Consider the following 22,741-nt stretch of genomic DNA (forward strand, 5'->3'; position numbering starts at 1 on the left):
CCCCCGTGTCTGGCCGCTTACATCCACCATTAAACACTCACAGCCTCGGCAAAACAACGTCCTGAGGGGTGGCCTTAAAGATCTTTCAGTTGAACACACTGTTGAATATCCTTCTAATAGCGAGCCAGCTAGCGGGCGACTGCCTTCCATCCACCACCAGCAGCTCACTGCTGTCCTCTGTCACGCCGGTGACCGGCCGACGCTCCAGGACCAGGAACAAACCCCTTTAGTCGGCCAATTGGGCGGTGGAAGTTTGGGAAGTGACTTCGGGGGCCGAGAGAGGCTCAGGAACCCGAGCATGTCATCCCGCGGACAGACGTGCAGCCAGACGTGCAGCAGGTCCAGCTCCTCTCTAATTGCCCCCTGGACGACGGCGGCCAGAAACACAGCGCGGACACTTAGCTCTACGCTTTGCTAGATAGCTGCTGCTCATTGGGCGAGTGCTGCAGACGCATTGGTCAGACGTGAGTTGAGGGTTTCACCACGTTGATGAGCAAAGCTGCGAAGATTAGAACGGATGTGTGTGTGTTGCAAAAGCCCATCAGCAATCAGAGCATGGACTTCACTTGTTGGCTGTCATTTGCGGCACTTTCAGAATCATTTTGATGGATGAAAGAACGATTGTCGGACGTCAATCCAACAGTTTTAAAATGCATTTTGGATCTAGTTGGAAGGACATTTTAAAAGACGATAGGAAAATCTGTGTGAGCTGTTTTTTTTTTTTCTCTTAAAAACAGACTTTGAAAAGTTGCTGGATATGTAGGATGGTGGAAAATTATTATTTACCCTCTTTTTAAGATACCTTTTTTTATCATTCAAATACATTCCTTTGAAAATGAATAACATCCCTTCACAAATGAGTCTCTCTTAACATTCAAACTACCGACTGAAGTCACCCAAACAACCACATCTTGGGCTTGGCATTAATTATGCTGATGTGGGTTCACTGCTGAATGAAAAGCATTCTTCTGTAATTAGCTACCAGACCAAAGAAAGAAGTCTTGCACAAAGTCATCCGCAGAATGTTTTGCCTACAAATGGCAAAATTGCTTATTGGGATGTAAAGGAAGTGCAAAATACCTGAAAACAAGCTCAGAAATAAGTTTTCCACCTCTGCAGTGATATTCCCTCCTTGGCCTCGTCAGGGACTGATAAAGGATAAATGCAAATAAAAGCAATGGGAACAGGCAGGGATTTTTTTTATTATTATTTTTAATGGCATCTAAAGTGTATTTTTACATTCTGATCCGCCTCCACCGATCCCGGGCGAGATTGCCTTAAATGTCCCTGAGCGCACAGTAATGTCGTCGTAGCAGCAACTAAAGACTCGAGCAGAAAAACTGTTATTGTCTGTCAGGAGTTTTTTTTTTTCCTTTTTTTTCCCCCCAAAGTTGTTCCTGAACTGAAGCTTTATGAGGGAGCAAGAAAAAGAAAAAAGCTGGTCTGGTCAACACGGTTTGGGCCCTTTCAGTCAGGGACTCCACCCTGCTAACAGGTCGGACCAGATGTCAGCGGCAATGGTGATGGAACAATAGAATTATCCTTCATATATATTCATGAAAGTCTAGATTGATTCCCTGTCAGACTTTCTGTTTGAATTCAATCCCAATTTTTCAGCTGCCAAACTTGGCATCGCTCTCGTGCTCAATGATTAAGTTTTTCCGGACATTGTTCTCAAGGGTCAGCGCTTGCATCACTCTTCTGTTTGTCTCTCTTGACTTGGACCACCAGGTACTCCATGCGTGTGCGCTGGATAAACTTGCTTATACAGGATGTCCCAAAAGAAATGTATATAATTTCGCAGGCCAGTGATCTTGGCAATTCTTCTTGAAATAACCTCAAATTTTTACAGAATGTATAGAAACTGATCCAGATTTTATTTGTAGTTTTATTTTTGTTATGTTTTCAGGTTGAGCCATACCGTTCACTCCCAAAGAGAAGACAGTCACCCAAGACCTTCAGCCTTCAATGCAAAATTTGGAAAAACTTCACCAACTGGCAAACAAAATTCAGACTTGGTACCAAAAATAAAAAAAGAGGAAGGCTGCTAATGCAGGGCTAAAGGATCTGGTAGAACATCATTAACATCAGAAGAGAAGGTCGAGCAAAAATAAAAATAAAACATTAAATATGAAATCCTAATCTGTTCCTACAAATTCTGTGAAAGTTCAAGGTGATTTTAACAAGAATTGCCAAAATGATCGGCCTGCGAAATGTATTTGTCCATGGCGATTTTCACTCTGGTAAACCCCACATGAGCGAAAAAACACGTTTCCTCTCCACTGCCCGAGCCTGAGCGTGTTTTCCAAAGGCGGCGCCGTAACGACATGAGACGGGGGAACGCTCGCCGGCGAACTCGTCGCGCTAATATCCCGAGGACGTCGCCTCTGGTGAGAGACATCTCGCTTCTCGTCTCGCTCTTCGACAGGCGCCGGGAACAAAGCTGGATTAGATGTTATTGGGAAAATGTCTCAAAGGGGTGAGAAAGAGAGTGGTGAATGGGAGGATGGTGTTGGGAGGTATATACATAGATAAGGTCCACCCAGGAAGATGAAGCTTTTCAGCGTAAACGTATATTTAGAAAAAAAGAAAAAAAAAAAAAGAAAAGAAAAACTTTGATCCAGCTCGACTGGATGACAACGACTGCCCGGGCAGGTCGTATAACCAATGAGGAGGCGGCATGGGCGGAGCCGCCTTTGATGCACTCGCGCCGCAAACGTAATTGAATGTGGCAGCCGCGAGAGGCCTGTGGAAGCGCTTTGAAAGGCGCCGTGTGAGCGACACGCCGAGGGTCTCCAGATGAGAGTTTCCGTCAGTGAGTCACACGGACGTCGTGCACGATGGAGAAGCTCAGCGAAGCTGGCCGTCAGCAGCGAGCGCTCTGTGTGTGTGGTAAAAATGACATCAGGAATGTGTCAAAGAAAATAACTTTGTCAGTACATAATTGACATCAGGAATGTGTCAAAGAAAAGAACTTTGTCAGTACATAATTAGGGTAGGGGGAAGATTGTTTGATTGAGAGGTTTTTCACGTCGACATGCTCAATTCAGAAAGTTACGGACACGGTAACTCTGTTATTTCTCCACCGTCTCCCTGCTCATGTTGACAATTGGAATTTAGATTAGAAGTGAAACGTTTCGCCTTTTGGAGCAGATGGTTGTTTTTGAAGTTGTTACTGAACTGAAGCTTTCTGCCTCCAGCTCTCTGACCCAAGGCTGTTCATCCAGTGTGTCTTTGCACATAACCAGGTGTGTGCACCTGATGTTGCTGGAAGGTGGCGTCTAGATTTATGTACAGTGAGTTTTGAGTATGTGTTATGAAAATATCAACTTTTCAACAGCTCCAGTAACATAACCATCTCTACAGTTTTGCTCTTCTCTTGTGATGTCTTTTTCCCAAACAAACCCGGCAGCATTTTCTTTTCTTTTCTTTCTTTTCTACTAGTTTGTTGATATATATTTATGAAGTTATTTTTCTGTGAATAATTAATTTACTCATTCAGAAAAATTTGGGTCACGCATGTCTTTTTAGTCTCTAATTTTTTCGGTTGATATTTTGGGGGGGGAAAAAAATCCTCGGTGTGTTAATGTTAAATGTATAATGTAACTGACTGAATGATTTATCATTTCTTTTCCAATATGACTGAATTTAACACTTATTGGAACTGTTTGAAAAAAGGACAAAATACACAACTAAAGTGACAAAAAGCAACCGCATGAAGTTTAAAAATAAAAGGATATATTAAAAAGGATCTATCGTGGCAACATGTGCATCACAATAAGCCCAACATCAAAACAAATTATTAGCGGCAGCTAAATTAAGAATACAAAGCTTCCGTTCAAGAAAATTGTAGCCAATGTTTGTTTGTTTTTAAAATTCATTTGAGTCATAATCATTTCAGCACTTGGTGATTTTTTTTTTTTAAATGTTAAAGTTTTGCACACTGACCTCGCGATTCATTCATGTCACTTTGGGAGATTTACAATGTCTGCAGCCAACAAAGTAATTTCTGCTCTGCTCGAACATCAGACGAGATTACAGAACCATAAGTGTCAGCTGTCTTTGTATAGTTTTTTTTTTAAGTGGATAGCATAAATAAAAATAATACATTAAATATGAAATCCTGATCTGTTCCAACAGTGGAGGAAAAAAAAAAAAAAAATCAAATTTAATTCTCCCTTCACATGTCTGTCCGTGCAGAATAAGACGATTCCAAGTATTCGAGGAAAAGATTTTGCTAAATGGCCAGGGAGAGTAATTGGCATCTTTTTATGCATGAAGAGGCCTCTGAGTAATCACTGAATTATTCATCTAATATGCTAAGTATTTCTATTTCTGCCTTAAACCTCCCTTGGTAGAAAATTACACAACTTAAATGATAAAAAAAAAAAAGAGTGAGAACTCACGTTATCAAAAATTCAGGGACGCAGCAATGCATCCCATTTCCATGATCCCCATTCGGAGCTCTGGAAGAGACAAGAGCATATGGTTAGGATGGAGAAGCCACACACACACGCGCGCACACACACACACACACACACACATGCACACACATTATGCAAGGCAGTCAGCGAAGTGTGAAGTCTGCATTTCTTGCTCATGTGTAAAATTGGTTTACATTTCTGCCATTTAATCCATCTCGATGATTTAATAGTTGAATGGAATTTACTTTGAAATGTAAAAAAAAAAGAAAAAAAAAAGATGTTTCCAGTCATGTTTATATCTTACTTTTCACTTGTATAACCATATCAATTTGGCTAATTAATCAGATTTCACTCTTAAATGCTAGCTTTCTACTGGTGTGTGATATCTTGTCAAGTTTTGCAATTAGAACCAAAGTGAGCAAGACTCAAAGTTGAGCACATTTTAATTAATATTGACTGTTGACTTCAGACTCTACATTATGATACACAAGTACATACACCACTCCAAGAAAACCACTTAAGAACATCAATATATGCAGAATAAAAATCGATTGCTTAAAATGTACATGACAGACATGAATAACCCTCCACAGCACTGCCATCCATTGCGATTCCAAAATAAATATTTCTCAAGCATTTTGGCTTTTAAAAGCCTCAAGTCAGTGATGTCGTTGGTGTTGGGACTTCATTAGAAGTTGGTTGTGTGACCACAAAGCCCACACAGGCTGGAATTGAACCCACAGCCTTCCTGTTTTGAGTCGCGGTGTCGCCCACATGCTCTTAATTGTTGAATAAAAATAGAGAAAAAAAAAACATATAAAATGGCATTAGAAACTTGCAGCGCTCTCCATGGTGCTGATCCAAGTTTCAGCTGTGTTGGTTTTATTTGTTACTTTAGTTTTTGTAATTGAGCTCCCCTGAGTTGACCCTTGATCCATATGTGTGAAAATGAGCTAGCTAGCTAGCTAGATAGATAGATAGATAGATAGATAGATAGATAGATAGATAGATAGATAAAACTAACTACTGACAGTGCTACACTACCATCCTGCCCCCTTTTTTTTTTTTTTTTTTTTTAAATACAGTTTTAAGAAGTCAACATGTGCCTGAAGGACTGGGTAACATGGTCGCATCAGGCGTGTTAGACAAAAGAAGAGCAGCCAAATCCTGGAAAACACCAGCTGAAATTGCACTGCGCTTATTGATTTCCTACAGCCAGATAAAACATGAATTTTGTCACTCATCTTTAACCGGGAAATATTTTGCTCTGCAGAAAGAAAAAAAAAAACTATAATGATAATGGCGGCACAAAGGCTTTTTTCCCCCTCCCCTTTCAGCATCGGAGGCCATTAGATCCCATTCAACATACTTGTTATTATTTGCAGAGGCGTCCTCGTTCTGCTATTTATCACGTTGACCTTTCTTGCCAAAACACAATTGGCTCCCTTTGCCATAAATTGCTTCATCACACTCCCCGGCTAAACAATTAGCGAGGATTTAATACCAGCCGCTCGCTGCCACGCATGCATGCAATTAATATTCCCTTCTGTCTGTCTGTGATGTTTGTACAACAGTCGGTAAACATCGCCGACTTTTGTTGCAGATGTTGGATGGCGGATATGCTCCGCTGGAGAAATATATTAATCCAGTGACAGGGCCCGAGGCCCCCTCCCCATCCCTCACCCCTTATTAAAACTATTTATTTGCCCCCCCTCCGTCCTCCCCTCTAATGGCATAATTAATCCAGCCTGAAATTGGAAGTGCTGCATTAACTGCTGTCCGACTGTAATCTGCACCGCAGCGAGAGAAAAAATGCTCGGTGATGGTTCTTGTTGGGTTTTTGTTTATGTTATTGTTGTCGTCATTGACGACTGTGACAAGTGTGAAAAACGGAATGTTTTTGTTGGTCTTTGTAATAAGAGACGCAGCATGATGTGAAAATGCCGACTTTATTGGTCAGGCATTTTTTTGAGACCTGGTGTGCCAAATGGAAAATTGGTGGGATTTTTCACTCACATGCTCCGGACAAAGACTCAGTCTGGGCAATTCAAAGTGGGCCAGACTACATGTGATTACTCCACTCTACACCTACACCTACCATGCGGAACATGTCAATGTCTTGGTGTTCCTCCTTGTCAGCGGGTGGCGATAGCAGGCAATTATGTTACAAATAAAGCACCCAGTCGACCGTCAAAATAAGAGCAAAAATAAAATACAACAGCTCCTAACGGTTTATCTCTGAACAGCTGTGCAGCATTGCAAACAGCTTTCAGATAAGAACACCAGAAATGGAAGACACGCTGAATTAATTGTTATTCACGTTTTCTCAAGTTTGATTAAAAATAGGATATTTCCTCGTAAGAGAAGCGCAAAAATCTCCCGAGCATCTGGAGGTCTTTTTTATAAGTTATCAATTTATCTGGACAACACCATTTCGCAGTGTTTTTGTTAATTCACACTGGCCTCACTACTCCGGTATCTCAGCACCGCGCTTCAAGTGTAGCTATAGTGAGCGTTGTTGAACAGATCCCACTCACCCGGTGCGATCTCTCCGGAATTACCGCAGCAGCTTGACGTAGAGCAAAACTCTTCCTATTTTCGTCACAGCTGAACCCAGACCCTCCTTTCAAAAAGGCCACTAACTGGCCCAGGCTGGACGGCTGAAAAAAACAACAACTCAGATTGGAATTTTGCACAAGAGAAAAGACCTGGAATTGCTTGGATCCTGCTGAAAGGTCCAGACGAATTGGCCTTGACCCTTACTTAAGCACTGAGCTCAGTTAAGGTGTTAAATCCATCTCATGCGAACACAAAATCCTCATAAGGAAAAAAACAACAAAAAACCAGACAGACAAACAAACAAACAGGCGGCAGCAGGTTGAATGAACAGATACCGGCAAGCCTGCCGCTGAGCCTCCCGGTGGCGTTTTACTCATAAAATTCATTAGGCTTTAATTTCCCAATTTGTCGGTTTAATCGCTGCTGTGAGTGGAACATATTTGAGCCCCTTTTCTGTGATGCACATCGCGCATGGTTGTGCCGCTCAGGTGTTAAAGCGGTTTTCTGTTCTCCAAGATATTATGCAAAAAAAAAAACAATAAAAAATAAAATGCCTGCCGGTGTGTTCGTGTCCGGCACTGGATGCAGCGCGCTGGGGGAACGTGTGAATCTGTGATTGATAGCGTTCACATGTCTCAGCGGAGGATGGATATGGATGGATGTGTGGACATGGTTAATCAAGCTGTCTGCAGGAGGGAGGGAAGGAGAGAGGGAGGGGCCTCCACAGGCACTCAGCCTGGGGGAATCCTTTCCGTCTCAGCCCCAAACGTTTTTGTTTTGTTTTTCCCCACCAAAAAAATGGCGGTGGAATTTTACTTTCGAGAGGAGACTAAAATTTATCCAACCTGCCAACGCACTCTGCCACTACCTCAGGGCTGCTAATTGTCTAGGAAATGCCAGAAGGTGATATTCTCAACGACCTTGGCTGAGTCTTTTTGGTTGCGTTGTTGCTGTTGTTGTTTTTTCTTTTAGTTTAAACCACTTCACTGTCATCGCGTGGCCGCCTTTCTGTGATCGACATTATCTCCCCATTTTTGCGTTTTGCAGGGGCGCACGAGGGGATGGGATAAAGGCACGACTGCATGTCTTGCAAAGTGGAAACAGGAAAGAGGGTTTCTAGATTTGCACGCGCTCGCACAGTTTTGATACCATGGAAACTGCAGAGCAACCTGATTTTGTTCCAAATTAGCCTCCAACCTCACACCGCCTGACCTTAAGATACAGCCGTCAACTCTGGCCCTTTTTTGTTTTGGTTAGATGTATAAATCTGTCGACTTTTCACATTTGTATTTTGACGCTAATGGGACGGTGTCAAACTGACAAGGTGCTGCTGGCACATAATGAGACTGGCCCGCACCGGCTGAAACCTCCAACCACCGACTTTTTCCTTTCTTTCTTTTTTTCTCCTCACTATATTTCTCTAATGTAGTGATTTTATTGAAAGTTGTCCAGGGTTGTGCTTGTGCGTATGTGATTTTAGTTCATTATGGACTCCAGCATTAAAAAGGAGCTACCATGATTTTATTCCTGTGTTGCATTTTAACTGGATATTTCTTTTGTGCGTGTGCGTGCGCACGAGGCTGTATTTGATTGTAACTCTGCGGCGCTTTCCCAAGTTGCTCGAGGAAAAGGAATTTGAACCGCGCGTTAACCTGGTCAAATGAAGGATTTTCTGATAAACGTCTCCGCCGGCTTTTCAACGTAGCACAGCATCATTGGGGATTTTGGTTGGGAAAAAACTGATTAGAGCACCAGCGAGGCGCAAGAGGCTCTGTGCGGTTTTACTGGACATTAGCACGCCGCATGTGGCGTTCCGCGCCCAATAACAGTTGGTCACTGTACAACGAGGCGTCACTTGAGTCAACTTGAGCCACAGGTTAAGTCAGTACAAGTCAGAGGCCCGGCCTCCGACTCCAAGGGCAGAGAAATATTTGCCCACAATAATCAGATCTAATAAGCGCCGCTCCCGCTGACCGGCGAGCGTGTCTCTCGGGCTCTGACAGGTTTTGTGGAGACGGGGCCGCACTCAGATTTTCAGCCTGCACGATTCCACCATCTCATCGCTCTCGCTTTATGACCGCGCGCCATCCGCCGCCGTTTGTGTAGACGAGGCTTTTTGTCAGGCAATCTGCCGCTGCTTGTCACAGTCATGCGTTACAAAAAAAAAAAAAAAAAAAGGCAGGGTCTTTGTTTGGGTGGTTGGTTGGTTGGGTTGTTTGAGCTTTATCTAAGAAACCTTGTGATGTTCGCCTGCTTTCTGTGCCAGCGGGCCTCCAACCATCGGATTTATTCATCTCCCAGGAAGCCAAGGGCCCGTTCCACCGGGTCATAAATAATATGGCAGTGGGGGCGAATCGTTCGCGAGTCTTCCCCACATTGCATGAAACTGCAGTAAATCCCGCCGCCAATGCCATAGGTGTGGAATTCAGCGCACCGCGTTTAATTCCAAGGTTTCGCTCCTCCGTTGGGCGGATTTTATCGTCTGCGAGTGCGTTTCGGAGGGCTGAAAGAAAGAAACGGCAGAAAGCGGCCATCCCGATCCAGTCCTCGTTTTTTTTTCCAGGAGGACGGTTTTGGAAACGGTCAATCAGTCCGACACAAATAAGAGGCTGCTTTTTAAAAAGGCGCCATGAGTGGGAGACTCTGCGGCTACCGGCGGGTCTTTAGCGAACAAAAAAAAAAAAAAAAAAAAGCTATGCGTGGCGGCATACAGACGCTTTGCTTGAAGGTGTTTCTTTCATTTCGAGTTTATAATTACATGAAAACGGGAGACAGAGAGGATTCTTTTGATCTTCCGAGTTTTGTTGCGAAGGAGGGAAAAAAAATAAAAATGGGAATAAATATCTCTTTAACAAGCCGCTCTGCTGTTTCTGGTTTATTCATAACCCAGATTTTTATTTTTTTTTTTTTGAGCTTTGTCTGGATGGAGCTCTTCGTCAACCGAGCCTCCTTAAAATAACGTGCGCGTCTCTCTGATGTGCATCGGCAAATACAGTTAAGGCCCGTAATGCTCCTGTTTTGGAGGGCAAAGCAAATTTTTAAGAAAGTCAACGTCTTTAAATTTGTTGCTGCTGAGTCAGCGCATCATTTCGATATCCGTTGGAAATGTTGCATGATAACTGCTATGTAAGAACCAAGAGCTAATGTACAGGAACTAATGTTGGCTTATGGTGCTTGAATACGCTGGCATTTTGATCCGCAGGCGCACAGTTTCCATCCTAAAAAAAGTTTAATTTGCTTTGCTACGTACAACTATGTTTGTTTCATCTATTTTTGATGGACTTGTGATGGACAACATGTGTGACGTTACGTATCAGGTCGTGTCTGGGCTGTATATTCCAGTTCCTGATGATGTCTCAGCTGGTTTGATTCGCAAATGTCAAAAGGACGACAGTGGCTAAACTAAGGTCACATGATGCTGCTCGGTTGTTGGTCAGGTATCCGCGTGGCAACATAGGCGAGGCCTTGAAATGTCTTTCCTCCCCCGCATGGAACAAATTACAGGCCAATTATGTTCATGCCAATCTTGATTGAAGGAGGCTATCAGCCGTCTTTGGCGCACAGCGCTAATGAGCGGATGCTCACACGTACATGAAATGGTTTAATTAGAGAGGCATTATGGGTGAGGAGACAGGGGACGGCTGGCTCTTGTGACACTGGGCACCAGGAGGAGGAGACCTCCACGTCAGGTGCGACCAACAACTCCTTGCTGGCTTCTCCTTCCGTGGCCAACGCGTAAAGTGACGCAAAAGAAGCTGCACTTCCCACCCAGAAGCCGTCGAGTTTCACAGGACGGTTCCACGCCGTTCGCAGCCTCAAGTCCAAACCAGTTGCTGAGTTGGTGCGTTTCCCTGCAAGCAACACCGATCCTCATGCAGGAGATTTTTTTCTTGTCACACACGTCACATTATTAAAAATGGACGAACACCTTCTCGTAATTGCGCCAATCATTTCCTGCCGTATAGCAAGGAAAATTGAGCAAAATGGCGCCTTTGAAAGCACATCAAGGCAACGTCTGATGAACAATGTGTTGTTTTGCTGGAGATGGGAGCACATAAGAGGCACTTTGATAGAAAAGATGATCGGAATAATGACAATAATGACAATAATAATGTCAGTAACTATGCCCTCAAAGGCAGGCCGCTGTTGTTCTTTAATGACATTCGTCTTGTCGCTGCACTCGGGTCGGATCCAGTTTGAAGCATCTTCATATCACAAACAAATGGCATGAGGCAGGCCAGTAGGAAACTGCATGGAGAAACTTTGCACCAAAGAGATTAGTAAAAATAACATGAAAAATCGAAAGGAGAATTAACTGAAAGAGAAACACTTAATTTTTTGCTCCCCTGGTTCAAACCAACCCAAATGAACCACACATATTTGTTTTTTTGTTGTTGTTTTTTTTTTTTTTTTTAACTCCAATGAACACGGACAAATTGGCTGCGGGCCCCCACTGACCACCGTCACAGGACCATTTTCTGCAATACTGCTTATGAAAAAAAAAAAAAGAAGGAAAACCTACAGGAGTCATCATCATCGAGATTGAATCACCCGAGATTCAAATCAGCACAGACGCTTGTTTGAACGTGTTGGCTCACTCTGCCTTTATGAATAATTGCAATCATCGCGCTCGAGGTGCCGTCCAAGAAAACAAATTTGTGTGGCTTCAGGAGAAATTAGTTGCAGGGTAACCACATTCTGACGATTTTAATCACCTCCCAGAAGAGCTGTAGCTGTCCTTGAGTCAGTGAGCAAAGATGCCAGATGAAAGAGAGGGTGAAAATTGATTTTTCTTTTTTTTCCCCGTTAATTCCAAGATATGTGTCTGGCTGTTAAAGGCGCCATATGGTCAAACGCGGCACTTTTATCTGGGATGGTGCCAATTAAAGGGGCCTGAAGTACCCTGAGCTGTAAAGCGTCAGGCCTTTTAAAGAGTTTTAAGTCCATTTGTGCTTGTGCACTGACTGGCATCCTTGGCATGCACCTCCTCAGCACCATGTGCTATGAAAGTGAGGCGGCACGGAGCGACATTTCATATCTATTGAATCTTAGCAGTGAATGGCAGAAATAAATCTCTTCTCTGAACTGGATTTTGGTTCAAATAGACGACGAACAAAGTTGGAAAAATATTGCCTGTAGAGGTTTTTTTTTTTTTCTTTTTTTGACCTTCAATAGCTGGACGAACAACATGGATGTTTAAATAGAAATGCGGAGACATTCCTCTGGTCAAAAGACCCGTTTGCGTTGAAGAAACTCTCAGCAAATTGCTTGATTCATATGAAAAGATTTCAGTCCCTCCATCCTTTCATTCATATCCTGTGCATAGTTGCCTTCCCCATGTTTTTTTTAAGATGTTTACCACCATAATCTCACTCCTCCCCCTTCTCCCCTTCTCTCTGACAGACAAAGCTACGATGGGCTGGAAAAGCGGCTGAAGGAAGTCTTCAGTGAACGCAGCAGCATCTTGCACCAGCTCTCCAAGACTTCAAAAGAGCTGGACAGCATAAAAGGCAACCTTCAGGTAGGAGAGACGCAGTCATGTTTGAACGACTTCTGGCATCGAGGCATTTCTGTTTTTTTTTTTTTCTTCCTTTCCCTTCTTCTTTTCCCTGCCCTCTATTTTCAGCTATTGTGTGACTGGGACACCCGTGACTCCTTTCACTTAGTTTTCAATCAATTCGCTGTCCAACAACTCACCGCTGTTAAATATTAATGTGGAAGTGTTATTCAATTTGGGTGAAGGCCCCACCAGTGTTATGCATACGACTCTCGAAAGCGGCTGCTGAATGAGTAATGGCCGGCGATGCTTCGCAAGCACGGAGAACATTGATGTGAAAGGTTGCGACGATGAGCTGCGGCGGCTGGCAGGGCGACAGCGATGTTAGCGCTGCCAGAAATTTACTATTTTAATTTTAGAGCAAGTGTCGATATACTTTGCAAAGGTTACATCGGATGTCAATAAAATTGGTCATGTTCCTCGTTGACTGTATCAATAAATGTGGCTAATGGCGAACGTCGATTTGTGACTCTGATGATGCACAAAATGCCGGACAAGAAGTGACCAGTGTGGCCTCATTACCTGCCCAGACACCAGGGGGCAGCATAATAAGATCATTCAACAGGGTCCCTGATGTCCCAGGTGCATGCACTCAATACAGCACTGTATGGTCTAAAAGAGTCGAAAGAGTTGCAAAATCCATCAAATGGCAGAAACAAACTAACTTTAAGGTTACAGACCAAATAAGCAGTGAATCAATGCTGCCCAAACCAATCTGCATGTGGAAAGTCTGAGCAGGTCGTCTTCTATATGCAGGGATCATGCGAAGCTACTGCAGCCGACCCTGAACGCCGGATGAAAATCTATTTTGCATAGATGCTGCACAACATACTGAAAATTGATCCCTGTGGCAACAACAACAACAACAGGCACTATGTGCCCCCGCAGTTTCCAATACTCTACAACCAGCGTACCGTCCAATCAGGATTTGCATGACTGCAAACTGAGCAGAGTCTCACTGTCCTCAGTGGAGAAGCTGGTGGCTGAGGCTAAAATATGCTTATAGTAGTAAGAAATACAGTGGGGGGGGAAAGTATTTTCATGAGGCACTAGCTCTGTTCAAATGACCAAGATTCTATATTGGTGTGCAGCTACGCTGGCCCATTGTCAATACATCAGCTGGAGGGAGGAGCGGCTCCCTCGATAAAACCATGTTACTGAAATGGAAGTAATGATTCAACTGGGCTGATAGTCAAATCGCTCTCTGGGTCGGACATTAGAAGCAAAGCAAATGGAAAAAAAACATTGGAACGCTCACACATCTTGAAGGGTTTTTTGTACTTATCACGAGCCAACATGAGAGGAGCGTTCAACACAGTGACAGCATATTTTCCAAAATAACGTGCCAATCAATTTCTCACAAGGTTCTGCCTCTTCTGTTTCCCCTTTGTGGACAACAATTTGAGGCACTCAATGAAAAGAAAGAAAAAAAGGTCATTTCTAGGTTGGATCAATTGTTAAGTCCGTAAATAACACAGAACATCAGCGTAATGAGAGATTGACTCTGGGAGATCTTTTGCGCCGCGGCACCGCAGGGAAGTGCAAGTGGAGTTCAGAGGATTGAGAACAAAAGGCAGCGGCCAGAAACATGTTGTTCGGAGAAAGCGAACGCAACGCAAAACCTTGCAGCCCAAACATCAGTTACAAAGCGTCAAGGTTCGGCTTTGATTAATGACTCATGGCGGCACTCCCACGTTTGACCATTTACGAGCGACAACAACTGGCAGAGTGGGTCTGTTCAGAGTTTAATAAAGTAAGAAAAAAACAACAAAATCAGTGCGTTTACTGCCGCCGTTCGCCTGCGTTTCTGCTGCGTCATCTGACTGAAAACAATGTTATCTCAGGGCTGCAGAGCAGAACGTCTTTCTCATTTTGCAGCGTGAGCCAAAGCCTCCAACCACGCTGCTCGTCTCTCGGCCCGTGGCACCAAGTGGTGGTATGTTGTCGCAGCCGAGCTTCCCTGATTCCGAAAAAAACAAAACAAAAAAACAATCAGTGTTCAATTGTATCAAAGCTACAGAGTGCAACCACTACTTCTGCTTAATTCCTCTTCCTCTTGGAGAATTCAAAGGTTCAATGGTGATCTGCAGCTCACTGTCTTTGTTTAAGGCCTCAACAGTTGTGGCTACACTTGAGTTTTAAAAATGTGATGCATTCCTAGCGAGCACAACTTTGTCATATAAACGTGAAAGTTTGCCATTTAGATTGCACAAAATAATAATCTAATGAAATGTCCTAACATGAACTATATGTGTCGGAATATATATATATATTCACAGTAGCCCCTCCCCCCCACGTGGTTATCTTTCACGTTCACATTCGGAAAAATCGGGCTGGTGCCCCTAGTGTCCAATGCAAGTATAACACTTTGATAATTATTTTTAGTTAATTTCACCAAAATGCTGGGTTAATTTATTTTTCACACTGTTCATATCATTCTCATCTGCCTGTCCGATTTTTATTTGGCGCTCTGTGCGTGTGAGTGTGTATGTGCTGAGGGGGAAGGGCTGTCATGAGAAGTTGCTGCACCTGCGTGTTCTGGTGGTCAGAGAGTGACTGAACACGTCTGCAGGTAAGATGTGGGGAAGCTTCTCTCACGCTAAGAATTGATGAACACTGTATTTACGAGGCTGTTGCTTAATGTGGCCAGCTCGGTTTGTGTCGGGATGTCGCCGGGAGTGTTTTCCGTGTTTTAATTGCCTTGTGTGTGTGTAAAATATGACTCGCAGGCGATCTTCGTAAGAATCGCCAATTAGCATTAGCTTGCGCTAACGTTCACATTAGCCGTGAGCCGGCTCGTGCTCTGTTTGGTACGTGACATCTTTTTCATTCTCTTCAGTAGAAGTGTTGACAGCCTACTCATACTCACCACTCAAAGTTTCCGCTGTTTTTTTGTTCGTGACAAGTATGGAGATGGTCAGTTGTGTATATTTTGTGCTCACTGATTAATATGTGTGGTTGTTATTTCCATGTGGAACGGTTAAATGACGCTTTCTGAAATGTACTTATTTATCTTATACATTTCGCTAATATTTTGTATCTTGCATATGTATTATTTTCTTATTGCCTTGAGAAAAAAAACACTCTTATTTTTTTAGTAAGAGAGTAAATTGAATAGATGGTGAGAGACTGACTGAACATGTCTGCAGAAGTGTCGACAGCTTCCTCATATAAGCCACTCAAAGTTTCTGCTGTATTTTTGTTCGTGACAGACCTGTAAAAGAAGTGCCAGTGCCCTCGGCTAGCGTCGCTGTTTCATTCCCACACAACACAACAAAGAGTCAAACAGGGAGAGATCTACACGGATTACACAAGACAGGGCACGTACTGAAGTCACACATATATACACATTGTAAACACACAGTAAAATACCCGAGCCATTTCGAAGCCGCATATTACATCTGGTTGTGTGGAATAAATACATGGAACTCAGGCAGGCAATCAGTAAAAGACGCCGGCTGCCACATGCAACGGCTGTTTTGTGGACAGTGGAATTAATGTGCAGCTGAGTCTAGAGATGGTTGAGGAGTATAAAGAAAAGAAAAGGAGGGAGTCAAGTGTGATGACTGCAATGTTGAGCATTTTCATATTAATACCGCAAATCTGACTGCCTTTCATATCAGGTTATAATAACAGCCGGATGGTGCGTACTGAGAATAGCGTCGCTTCGCTTAATGCTGAAATGAGCCGAGATCTTTTTGATCACACAGACAAACCTGGCCACTGAACTGTGGGAATTAGCATGTTAGCTAGCACGCAGCCCGTTAGCGGAGCCGACACGCCGTCTACGCCCTCTGAGGCGTTTCCGGAAAACATACAAAGGCGGAAATGAGGCGTGAAAGAAAAGCCGACGGCGACCCAGATGAACTCCTGCAGAAAACCTCATTGTTTCTTTTCCATTGCATCATCCGTCAGTGCTTTTTGAACCAGCATACAGTCAATTCTTTGGTAAGCCTTCTCCCCCCTAAAAAAAAAAAAAAAAAAAAAAATACAATACAATATATTCAGACTCTTGTGTACGCATCCAGAGACTATTTCAATGTGAAGGGCATGTTTGCATGCACAAGCTAAACTTAGCCCGAAGGAAATTACACACAAACACACACACACACCAATGCCAGCAAGGGTGATTAACATAAAATACAAGGAAAATATGTAGCGTTAATCTGGAGGTCTGTGGTAATGAGGAGGACTTTTATACCCCTGTTGCAGAGAAAGGCATCTGCTTTCTCCTGCCAGGTGCTGCTGGAGGACTTTTGGAGCTTCTGTAAAGCGATATATACCTTATTATTGCGCAGATATTCTAATTCCTGCCCGCCTTTCACACCACGTAATTATCTCCGCTGCCAGATACTGTATGTCACACCCCACCAGTCAGTGCGGGTCAGCTTCATTACACTTCTTGGCTATGACAAGAGGTGAACAGAAACTCAGAAATCGTTTTGCTTGGTTTTTTTTTTGTGGGTGTGGTGGTGTCCAATTTTTTCCCCCCTCTGGTTGAATTAGCATATGCAACAACCATCTTCCAAAAACAAGCATCCCTCTTGGAAAATTAGACCCTGGATGCCGACACTCAAAATCTGGAAGCGCTCTTTTTTTTTTATAATTTTTTTTTAAAAATGTCCTTCAGGCATCTCTTCCCGCGCAGCTCATTTATCAGACGCTCAACAGTCTAGTAATTGATATGCACACTTTATCTGCCCACGTGGATGTGCTTGAGCGAGACCTGACACTTTTTTTTTTTGTTACGCCTTTTTTTTCTTTTTCGGGAAAAAGTTCATGTAGCGTGCCTTTCACTATCCCCAGGGCAGACTTTGATGTCTATTCACTCCAGGCGAGATAAGTTGCATCTCCACACCCGTAGGCCCTGGCATCAGTAAGCCAGTCAGGTCAGAAGGCGGCTTCAGCTTCAGTGGAGGAGTAAATCTTTTCTTCAGGGTAGTAAATGAACTAACTAAAAAAAAAAGTAAGTCAAAAAAACTCCAAAACTACAAGAGTGGAAACAGGTCGTTATTTCAGGGAAAATGTACTCATTAACAAGTTGGCCATGTCGGAAGGACAGCGACTCTCTCCCTTTAGTGTTTTCTGATGTGGGTTCTATTCTTTTTCATTCACCACAGATAAAAAACTTTGCTTATTTTGTGCTAGACCTACGGCTGGAGATTTTTTTTGGCTTCCAATGTAACCCCACTTGACATTCGCTCACAATTTAAAGTGTGATGTCATAATCGCACCACCTGGGGCAAATGTACCCAAAAATGTTCTTCCTCCAAACCCTCTAAATATAGCAGCTGGGGCCATGTTTCTTCACCTTCCAACCGTGAAGCTTTACTCACATTTTCAGAGTGGGTTGTGGCCAGATTACAGGTCAAGTGCACCCTCCAGGTCAGAGGTGTCCGACACATTCGCACCGTGGGGCCACATCAGCAGTGAGGTTGCCCTCAAAGGGCCCGATGCCACGATGTGCCGATATAAATGCCACTGCTTCTTGTAAAACAGCTGTAAGTGGATTATTGAGCATTCAAGATGCCAATATATTAGACAGGCTTTCATCCAGATGTAATAATAGGCTGTTATTTAGTGCATAGTTTCTGTGTTATTAGGTATATGGTTAATCAACCCACATTACCTCCGTATTTAGAAACTTTTCAATGGCTAAAAAACCCCAAAAACAAACCAAAAAAATGCTGAAACTGTTGCTTTTATTTTTTATTTTTTAAATTGCCATTTATATACTTTATGTTCACATTAGTTTATTGACTGTTGACCTCCTGAGTTGGTGCCTTGAGAATTCATAATCTCTCCCTTTGGGCCAATAATGCACGCATGGATTAGCAATGTGGCTAAAAGAGCGCTCACTATTATGAATACTACTAGAGGGCGAATTTGGGAAATTATGCCTCCTGCTTAATTTATGCAAAAGCACATTTATCCCTCTTCCATGCAATGTAGAATTAAATTACTTGAAGAAAAAATATATATATATTTATAGTCATTTCGTCTTCTGCTTCTTCTTCTGCTTCTTCTGCTTCTTCCTCTTCTTCTTCTGAACGTTATTGCTCTTCAGTCTGCAGAGTGAACAGTGGGATGGAATCATCTCTTCTGTGACAAGAGGAGGGGCAGAACAGGAATTATGGAAATCTGGTTAATTGCTGCAGCTATTACCTCCAAGCGCCGCATGAAGAAGAAAGATCTGGGAATTTCTCTTCATCTCATGACAAAATAAAAATATCTTGGAGGGCTTGTAGGGCAATCAGAGACTCGACTAATCCATAATTACCCATCAGGCAGATGTTCGGCGCCAGCAGAGTCCAATCAGTGAGGCACAACCCTCGTTAGGATTTCCAAAAGACGCTGAGTATTCGGGACGTCGTGGCCGATTTAGCTTTTTGGGAGTTTCACCCGAACATTTTACATCTGCTCAGTATTCCCCTCGATTGTTTCACAAATCTGGGCCATTTTAGTAGTTTGCAGCGGAGTTACGGTTCCCTTGTGTCTCTTTCTGAACTTCCAAGTGTTTTGTTTTTTTGTTTTTTTTTGGTTTTTTTTGCCTTTGCTTGCGCTGAAAGGAATCGGCAACCTTGGGAAAAAAAAAACCTGGTTGGCAGTTCCAGGAAAGCGTGTCCGACGCTCGGAAATAAATCCTGCGTGTCGTTTGTCATGTAATATGCACAGCTGTGTCTTTCGCAGGAAAAATAAATAAATAAATGAATGAATAACAGCGCGCTTTGTGTTTCCCTTTTAGTCCCTGAAAAATGACGACTCAGTGGCCAAGAAGGATGTTCAGAGGATCCTGGAGCTCAGCCACAAACAGAGGTAAAGTAGGCCAGCGTGAATGAGTCAGGTTTTGAATTACCCACTGCGCCTGAACCCACTCAAATACAAATATAGGTTGGGAGTCCTTAATGTAGGAGTGCAGGCGGGTATTGATCTGATAGGGTCCAGCAGAATGAGCGTGAAGTCATTCTTAGGCAATCAGTCGTTTTATCGTACGCGTCCTGTTGAAACGGTCTTGAAGAACTAACCAGCCGGAGACAAGAGTCTGTGTTTCCTCATTTAGCCCTCTGTTTACAGCCTCCTGCTGAAGCTGATGCTTTCACAGACTGTCCACATTGGTTGGAAGGGGACAAAAACAGCGACAGGTTGTCTCAGTGGGTGGGATTTGACACGGCAGTGGCATATTGTGATACTGGGATATGCAGAGCGCTGATTTTCCAGAGGCTCCAGTTTTGGCACACGCTCCTCTAAAAAGTCTAAAAATGGTGCAGAGAGGCACCCGCGTGCGACTGTGACTTCCGACTCGCATTTTTATGAAGCGAGGTCCAATTACATAACTTAAAATTCTGCTCTGTACGCTGTAAAACAGCTGGAGAGCTCCAAAAAGTGAAAAAATATAATAAAAATTTGCATGTACTTGCAATACAACGAGCTTGCTTGAAAGCAGGTACTCGATGTACTCGGCTGCTCCCACTCCAATTATACCAGCACAAAGGTTTTGGAAAAGCCTTCAGCCTAGATTCCGCCCACTGCAAAGCAACTGCAGCAAAGGCTTTTATTTTATTTTTATTTTTTATAAGCATTCAACACAGTCAAAAGAAGCAAGGCGGCACACACGGAGACAAAAAAAAATGACCGTTTGTGTTTACAAATGATTTAAACCGATTATACTGCGTAAATCTGAAAGTATTTTCCCACGAGAGAACTGGTGGAAGCACAATTCCATCGTATGCAGCATTATGAAAGAAACACATCCGCGCAGATGTTTGAAGCATAGATTCCTTTACCTTTTCTTGAGGAATCTCATAATGCATTGAGTGCAAACCTGAAATCTTAAATGATGACTGAGGTGCGTTCTCGGAGTCCTGGAAGTCCAGACTGGGAAGATTAACTTTCAATGACCAAAGTGATTCATCCGTGATTCATCAGTCTTTTTTTTGTATTTATTTATTTTTTTTAACGTGTATGCTACCTGAACATGTCTCAAACACTGTCCATAAGATGTAAATCTCTTGTTTTATTTTCCGTGTATACCTACAAATATTTTATTTTTTTATTGCTTCTTCTTCTCCTCCTCCTTCGTCTTCTGCTTCTTCGTCTTCTGCTTCTTCTTCTTCTGCTTCTTCTTCTGCTTCTTCTTCTTCTTCTTCTTCTTCTTCTTCTTCTTCTTAATCAAAGTTTTCAAAATGCAATCAGTAAAACGGTTTTCATTTCATGTGCCCTGTGTGGACATTTTCTTTTTGGTTTGTTTTAGTCTTATTTGCTGAACATGTTTCCACATCTTGCACACACAGTGACGGGAATATAATTGAAGCGGCGGCGGCAGATGTCTGGTGGCCGTGAAGAAAAATATATCTTCCATCTTGATCCAAACAGGCGCAACTGACGGCAAATGAAATGCAACAGAGGAGACGCACGCAGGAGCCAAGACTGACTCCTGCAGTGTTGCCATCAAAGACGCGCAATTTATTTATTTATTCATTTATATTAAACGTACGGCACCGGTGAACGGGCCGCTAGCTTTAATTTAGCCACGGCGACGTGTGATGTGATTCTGCGGCGGCGGCGGCGTCTCTGAAACCACTGACCCACATCGCTTTGCCCAGTCGATTCATAATTCATTGTGCATCGCTGTTATCTGTGAGCAGGAGCATCAAACGGCGCTGAAATATCCATCGCATGTTAATGCATTCGCATTCATGTTCAACGCATATACAATGAGATGTTGGCAGGGAGCGCATTAAAAATCAGTGTGGCGAGAAGCAGCCGCACTGAACAGCCTTTTCTTTACCAATAAATCTACTGACCCGCCGTGTAATATATTGTTTTCTTTTATGATGTTTTGTCCTGGTGTTTGTGTTTTGAGCTGACCGAAAGGCTTTAGCTGTGTTTTAAAGAGAGGCTGAGGGTTAAATGTAGAATCAATCATCGTAAAAATCACTTCCTTTCTTTTTGGACAATAACAATGATTAAAAAAATACCTTTGAGGTGCAAGTAAGCTGCGATATTTTCAAAGTATTTGCTTAATAATCACTTCCACGCACCCCTCAGAGACCTTTTACACTTGGGATTTGTGCCCCATAAATGTAAATTTTGCACATTTAGATAGAAAAGACTGCAAATTTGATGTACAGGAAAGTTTTTTTTTTTTTTTTTATAGCAACCAACTCTAAATTTTACTAATACATTATCTCAGCAAAACAAAAAAAAGACTCCGATGTCAAATTACTGATCCAAAAAGTCTTTGTTTTTCTCCACTGTTGCATTAACACTAATGACAAAGTGTCTGCTGCAGTTGTCGCATTAGAAATGTTATTGGCTCTTCAGATGGAGCGTTTAATGCGTTATTTTAAAAATTCACCAGATGCTTTTATTTCTTCCTGGTGCCTCCGAAATCCTCTTTTGTCTCCGGTCCAGACACGCACAGCTTTCATTTCGCTCCGAGTGAGTTGGTGCGTGTGCCCAACGGCTCTCAACAGCGGCCTCAGAGCGTGCAAGGAGGCGGCGGCGGCGGTGGCGGGGGTGTGTGTGTGTGTTGGGGAGAGGGTGACTAGGAGGGTATCTGCTAACAGAGTGTCTCTCACTTCCTGCTCACTTGACAGAGAGGAGATGAAGTCCCTCCAGGCGGCCCTGCAGAAGCAGCTGGACGAGGCAAACGAGAAAGCCGAGAAGCAGCAGGCCACGGTGAGACGCCGCCGCCGCCGCCTGACCGACAGTATCCGCCGCCCTCCTCCCGTCTAACCGGCGCTGTCACCTGTCACACGCTTTCCCCTCAGCGGTCGGCGCTCATTATTCCGCTCCTGCAGCCTCGCCGCTGTAATTGAAACCCTCGGACGGACTAAAAGACGGTGGCTGCTGGAGGACGAGGGGAAAAATAAAAGGGAAAAAAAACACCCAACAGCGGTGTTATAACCTGAGAACTTGCGCTGATCCGTCCATCCATCATCCATCTACTGTAACCGCCTTCCCACTTATTCATCGCCCGGCGCCCAATGCAGCGCCATTACAATTCTAATTACGATCCTCTGGAGCACCTCGGACATTAAATGGAAATTCCATTCACATTATCGGCGTGTGTGATGGAACACAAAATGATGGAAATAATTTCCGCTCCCCTCAAGACCCGCCGTCTCGGAGTTTCTCCCTCCCTCTCTCTCCCTCTCCGGTCTGTATTTAGAGTCATAACTTTGAAAACAAAGCTCGC

General features: G+C 43.4%; 1 protein-coding gene across 1 annotated transcript in view; it reads left to right on the forward strand.

The window, feature by feature from the left end:
- The window catches only part of luzp2 (leucine zipper protein 2), a 140,777-nt gene that overhangs the window by 62,955 nt on the left and 55,081 nt on the right, over positions 1–22,741 (forward strand). Inside the window, exons 2-4 of the mRNA XM_076018171.1 lie at positions 12,387–12,504; positions 19,286–19,356; positions 22,140–22,221. Coding sequence (XP_075874286.1) covers positions 12,387–12,504; positions 19,286–19,356; positions 22,140–22,221 — 271 coding nt within the window. The remainder of the gene's footprint in view (positions 1–12,386; positions 12,505–19,285; positions 19,357–22,139; positions 22,222–22,741) is intronic.

Source organism: Nelusetta ayraudi, unplaced genomic scaffold (assembly GCF_046127955.1).
Source record: "Nelusetta ayraudi isolate G7.1 ecotype Tasmania unplaced genomic scaffold, CSIRO-AGI_Nayr_v1 ptg000002l, whole genome shotgun sequence".
In the NCBI taxonomy this organism is placed as follows: domain Eukaryota; kingdom Metazoa; phylum Chordata; class Actinopteri; order Tetraodontiformes; family Monacanthidae; genus Nelusetta; species Nelusetta ayraudi.